At 53.2% G+C, this 6,265-nt stretch overlaps 1 protein-coding gene across 1 annotated transcript in view; it reads left to right on the top strand.

The window, feature by feature from the left end:
- The window catches only part of LOC104513924 (deleted in malignant brain tumors 1 protein-like), a gene marked incomplete at its 3' end in the record, with an annotated part of 21,953 nt that overhangs the window by 5,944 nt on the left and 9,744 nt on the right, over nucleotides 1-6,265 (top strand). Inside the window, 2 exon segments of the mRNA XM_010157432.1 lie at nucleotides 4-79; nucleotides 1,027-1,146. Coding sequence (XP_010155734.1) covers nucleotides 4-79; nucleotides 1,027-1,146 — 196 coding nt within the window.

Raw genomic sequence — 6,265 nt, 5'->3', positions numbered from 1 at the left:
GAGGTCCAGCAGAGAGAGATGGGGCCCGGGCCGTGCAGGATGGGCTCGGCAGCCGGCGTGGTGTGCACGGAGCAGGAAGGTGAGTGCGGGGATCTCCCACTGTCCAATCTGTCAGCCTCAAGGCTGATCCAGCGCAGACACACAGCGGGATACAGGCTCCCATTGCCCTGACCCATGGGCAGGACCTTCCATGGAGTTCAACCAGGCCAAGTGCAAGGTCCTGCACATGAGTTGGGGCAATCCCAAACACAAACACAGGCTGGATGGAAAATGGATTGGGAGCATCCCTGAGGAGAAGGACTTTGGGGTACTGGGGTGACAAACAGCTGGCAATAAGCAAGCTGTGTGCACTGGCAGCCCAGAAAGCAAATCATATCCTGGGCTGTATCCAGAGCAGCATGGCCAGCTGGGTGAGGGAGGGGATTCTCCCCCTCTGCTCTGCTCTGCTCTGGAGAGACCCGCCCTGCAGTTTTATGCCTCCAGCTCTGGAGCCCCCAACAGCAGAAGGACACGGAGCTGTTGGAGTGAGTCCGCCTCAGAGATGCTCCAATGGCTGGAGCCCCTCTGCCCTGGGGACAGGCTGGGAGAGTTGGGGATGTTCAGCCTGGAGAAGGGAAGGGTCCGGGGAGACCTTAGAGCCCCTTCTGGTGCCTTTGGGGGCAGCAAGAAAGCTGTGGCGTGCTGCTTTTCCAAGGGCAGGGAGTGACAGGACAAGGGGTAATGGGTTTAAACGGGAGAGGGAGATGGAGATGGGACATCAGGAAGGAATTCTTCCCGCAGAGGGTGGGGAGGCACTGTGACAGGTTGCCCAGAGAAGCTGTGGATGCCCCACCCCTGGAAGTGTCCAAGGCCAGGCTGGATGAGGCTTGGAGCAACCTGGTCTAGTGGAAGGTGTCCCTGCCCATGGCAGGGGGGTGGGACTGGATGAGCTTTGAGGTCCCTTCCCACCCAAACCATTCTGTGATTGCATGAAAAATAGGGTGACAAGCCACCCCACCTCCCCTTTGAGCTTCGCTCTCCTCACAGATGTCCTGCAGTCCTGCTCGGTGCTGTCAGGCCTGCTTGGCCTTGGGGCAATGCTCTGCGGGACCCTGTTAGTCCTGTACCTGTGGACGAGATGTGGAAGACGGACTGGACGCTCCCCAGGTAAGAGCATGACCCGTGGCACATGGTGCACCTGGCATGCTTGTGGAGCTGCCTGCACTCCTGGCTTGCATGGCTACACCCCCAACTTGGGGCTGGGGATAGCACACCCTCCCCCATGCATCCCCTTGCTCCTTCAATTTGCAGACAAGCCACTCATAAAGAAGACAGATGACACCGGGACGTCATCGGAGGCTTAGGCAGCTGGTGTTCAAGGCAAGGCTCCTTCAAGACCCCAGAAGACCCTTTCTGTTGAGCCAGAAGAGCACAGCAGTCGCTGCAATGCTCAGCAGAGACGACACCCTCTGGCAGAGCAGAAACCCCTGCCCTGTGTGTCCCATAGCCCCTAGATCACTGCACTAAGCCTCCGTGGGTCCCAGTTCCTCCACTCAGCACCGCAAAGACCCTCAGTCTCCAAGAAGGGTCTTCTCAGAAGAACTTTCATCTCATCCTCTGGGTAGACCCCACCATCCTAACCCCACCTGCACATATTCCTCTTATTCCCAGCTTTATAACCACTATAATCCCTATTACCAGCCCTATACCCCCCTACAATCCCTATAACCCCCAGCAGAGTCATCTGCATTGTCACCCAGTGCCATCAACCTCATCACATTCCCAGCAGGATCATACCTTTTCCCCTAATTTCCCATGGAACTGAGGGGTATTTCCAGACCCAGGAGTCAGCACACAGGGTGCTCTACCTGTGCCCAACCACCGTTGCAAATGAGGAGTGCACTTAGAGGGACACCCAGAACAGTGTGGGAAGTCCCTCGCCCACTGTATTTATACAATCCACTTTTAAATAACAGTAAAAATCCTAAAACCCTAAAAGAATGAGAATGCAGTGTTATATGGATTCAGGGATGTGGAGTGACTTGGCGAGGTGGTGGAAGAAAAGGGTACTGGGATATAGAGGGATCGTAGATCATAGGATCATAGAATGGTTTGGGTTGGAAGGGACCTTAAAGCCCACCCAGTCCCACCCCCTGCCATGGGCAAGGACACCTTCCACTAGACCAGGTTGCTCCAAGCCTCATCCAGCCTGGCCTTGGACACTTCCAGGGATGGGGCATCCACAGCTTCTCTGGGCAACCTGTCCCAGTGCCTCCCCACCCTCTGCGGGAAGAAGTTCTTCCTGATGTCCAATTTCAATCTCCCTCTTTCCATTTAAACCCATTACCCCTTGTCCTGGCACTCCCTGCCCTTGTAAAAAGCACACACCCACCCACCCCACTCCCAGCTTTCCTGTAGCCCCCCAGGCACTGGAATGTGCTAAGATCTCCCCAGAGCCTTCTCTTCCCACTGCCTGCCCCAGCAGACCTGGTCCTCCAGCCTTGCCTGTCCCGAAGTTTACATCAAAGGCCCAGGGCTTCTTCTAGCTCTGGACAGTGTCCTCAGAATCAGGGAAAACAGGAGCTTGGACCCCATTTTGTGCAATAAAATGCATGTGCAGTTGGAGAAGGTCTTTGTAAGAAAGCTGGGATGAGTTGATGCTCTTCAGGGCTCCAACATGCAGCACCAGCACCTGAAGATCCCAGCTGGGGCCATGGGTTACTCCGCAGAGATGTTCCGTGGGGACTGCAATATCTCAAGAGGGGGGTTTCAGACTTCCCAGGGGAACAAAACACGCAAATTCCAAGAGGGGGGTTTCAGACTTCCCAGGGAAACACGCAAATTCCGAAGGAGGAGAAGGGACATAGGACCATGACTCATGTCCAGAGTGGCTGTTTGTCCAAACAGCCCTGGCAGAAACACCCTTGTCCAGAGCCACGTCGGGCTACGACAGTTCACAGTGTTTCCGTGCCGGTCTGTGTCGGGAATCTCTTTGCTGCTGGCCTGTTTGTTTGCAAAGAAAGGGAACAAAGTCCTCGGGCTCACTGAGCCTCAGCACAAATGAACAGTCACCTTTCCCGACTGCTCGACTTTTGGTGAGTTTAATTTTGACTCATTTCCAGACTAATTTTCATCTGCTCATTCTTGTACCGTTGTTCAGTACACCTTCTTTTTCCTTTTGGTCTTCAGTCCTTGCTCTGCAGGGGGTTTGGGCTTCTCCTGTTTGATCATCCTACAGGCAGCAATCTACTCACCCCTCACAGGTTTTGCCAGGCTGAACTGGTTAAACTCAGCCCAAGACCTTCCACACTCTCCTCTTTCCATTATATCCCCCAGTTTTGCTTATATTTGCACGGACACAGGCAGAACTCTCCACCCTGTTTCTGGCAGGGGTCACACCCTTGCCCAATGTAAGCACCATCTTCAATGCACCAGCAGCACAGCACCCACCTCGGCCTGAACCTCCCCATTCCCAGCAACAAGTGATATAAATCTGATGACCCTCAGCACCTCGGGACACAGTTGGACAGCGATTTGCAAGTGATGTGACTGGAGCATCATCTGCCTAACAGCAACTGGGGGCAAGCTGCTGCTCCAGGAGAGACCCTTGGCCTCTTGCAGACAGAGCAGAATACGAAAGTGGCAGTTCTCCTTGTTTTCCAAATCTGATCGAGCCACCCAAAGCAACACAAGGGGGGTGTAAGACCCTTTCTCATCAGGGATGGTGACCAGGCTCACCTGCAAAACAGGGTACAGCGCAGGCGCTGGCTCCAGCCTCCACGATAAAGCCATTTCCAGCCTTTAGTAACCTATTTTTCTTGCAGCGGATGATCCCTCACTCCCCCAGAACCCAACCAGACACTTCCTAACAAAGCTAACGTAGCTATATTTGCCCACTTCTGTGCATAAAGACTTGATTAGTGTCTCAAAAGTAAGTATCTTGTACCAGATGTGCCAGGGCAGCCAAGGTGCCCACGGGGGCTGGCACGTATGAGATAGGACACAAGTGGTTGAGAACGTGTTGTTTGCTCCATGTTTTCCTGGAACAGCTCATTGTTTCGCAAGCTGATGAAAAGACTGGCCGCTCCATGCGGCAGCAGGTCACCTCCTGGCAAAGCTTCACAGGAGGTGAAACTACCAGGGGGGGAGCAAAGCAGACGAAGAGGAGGGCTCGCTTGCCCTCCCCACTGGCCAGCAGGACACCAGGCTCAGCTGGCATCTCTCACAAGGACATTCTACTCCAATCTCCAGCCCGTGCTGCGAATACGGGAATGCCGGGCGGTCTCCATACCTCGTCCAGCTGCCCCAGGGGCAGAAACCGACCCGGCTGTGGTGGGGCCAAGAGTGTGGGGACCCTCCTCCTGGTGGTATGTCTTTGGGGTGAGTGGTGTTCTCCTTCACTGCTGACCACAGGGAGCTTTTTGGTCATGTTGTCTCCTTCAGCTTGCTCAGCTTCGTGGAGCACAGCAGAGGCCGGTCAGGGGTCCTGGGTTTCCCTTGGAGCTCTGGGGCAGAGGGAGGTGGCTTGTGATGGCTTTGGGGGTAGGTGAAAGGCTTTTATGCAAAGCTAGGGGCTCAGCACTCCAAGAACCATGCCTTGCAGGTCTACTTCTGCACACACGGTTTTGCCCCATAATCAAAGGCTTTTGCCCCATAATCAAAGGCTTGTGCCGCACAATTAAAGGCTTGTGAACATTACAGGAGTGGAGGGAAGCATGCCTGATCCTGAAGTTGTTCCACAGCCGGCCACAGCCTCCTGCCTTGCTTTAACGATGGCTTATCCCAGATTGTACCTGGCATTGCAGCACGAAGGGGGCTTGGCCAAACCTAACGGTGACTTGCCAGGACAAGGCTTAGTGGCTCGTGAAGCACAAGAAAATGAATATTTGTTGGGTTAACGTGGCAGATAGGCAAGATGTTGACAAGACACACAACCCTTATGCTCGGGAAGAGCTACAAGGAAGCCACAGATCCTTACTCGCGGCCAAGGTTTACTCTCAGGCATCGATGCAAGGATGGGGAAGGGCTCTGCTGCAGGAGCAATATCATGCTGATGGTTCAACGGGAGCTTCATTTTGGAAGGAATTAAGAAAGGGTTCAGGATTTTAACTTTTTTTGCTTTAACTCACTTGTGTTTCCTCCTTCTTTGGTCATCTAGTCACCAATACAGCCTTCCCCTTTTTTTTTTTTAAATCCTCTTCCTGGAATTTTCAGCAATGGCATTTGCATCTTTGACAGTCAGTACCTATTGGATGTCTGGAGATGTTTGGGCTGGGGCTTGTCCACCCAAGCACGGTCAATGCACACGCAAGGGGGCAGGGCTTGCAAACAGGTCAAGGAACCTGTCAGCTCTGCAAAGTCTCAGCTGTGGGGCTCATGTATTGCTTATCACAGGGTGGCCACATAGCTCCTAGTAAAAATAAGAAAGGAGAGTATAAGGTGCATGGAGAAAGGATGAAAGAGGAGAGCCAGCTGTCATCACGACTGTGCTCATGGCCTGGGAGAGCTTGCAAACTGGAGATCAAGTGCCCACGATGCACCTGGTTCAGCCTCCTCGCAGAAGTGAATTTGGAGGAGCAGCTTTGCAAAGGGGCTTTGTTGCAAAGAGGCTTTATTGCAAAGGTGCTTTATTACCAAGATGTTTTGGGCGTTTAGCCTGAAGAAAAGGTGGCTGAAGGAGGACCTGATGGCTCTCGACAGCCCCCTGAAAGGAGGTTGTAGGGAGTCGGGTGCTGTTCTGTTCTCCCGGGTAACTGGTGACAGGACAAGAGGAAACAGCCTCAAGTTGCATCAGGGGAGGTTTAGATTAGGTATTAGGATTCACTGAGATGAGAAGAGTGGTCAGGCACTGGAAGAGGCTGCCCAGGGACATGGTGGAGTCACCATCCCTGGAGGTGTTCAAGGAACATGTAAATGTGGTGCTTGAGGACATGGTCTAGTGGGTGTGGTAATGTTGGGTTGATGGTTGGACTGGATGATCCTATAGGTCTTTTCCAACCTTAGTGATCCTGTGTTTCTTTCTTTACTGCAAAGATGCTTTCCTGCTCCCCACTGCACAGCCCGGATGAAAGAACTGAGCTAGGCACACAGCGTGCCACAGCTGCCCAGATGCTGCTCATCTTTGAATGACCCAGGGAGTTGATTTTTAACCCATTTTGTCCTCTTTCTGGTCCCTGTAACTTCCCAAGTCTCGCTTGCTGATGGTCAGACCCATGCACAGTTCAGTGCCTGCGCACTTTGGAAATCATTACCCACAGTCAAAAACCTTATTTACACAATGCAATCA

The sequence above is a fragment of the Eurypyga helias genome, unplaced genomic scaffold, assembly GCF_000690775.1.
Source record: "Eurypyga helias isolate BGI_N326 unplaced genomic scaffold, ASM69077v1 scaffold2708, whole genome shotgun sequence".
Classification (NCBI taxonomy): domain Eukaryota; kingdom Metazoa; phylum Chordata; class Aves; order Eurypygiformes; family Eurypygidae; genus Eurypyga; species Eurypyga helias.
The sequence above is the reverse complement of the archived record's forward strand: the minus strand, read 5'-3'. Positions and strand labels throughout refer to the sequence as shown.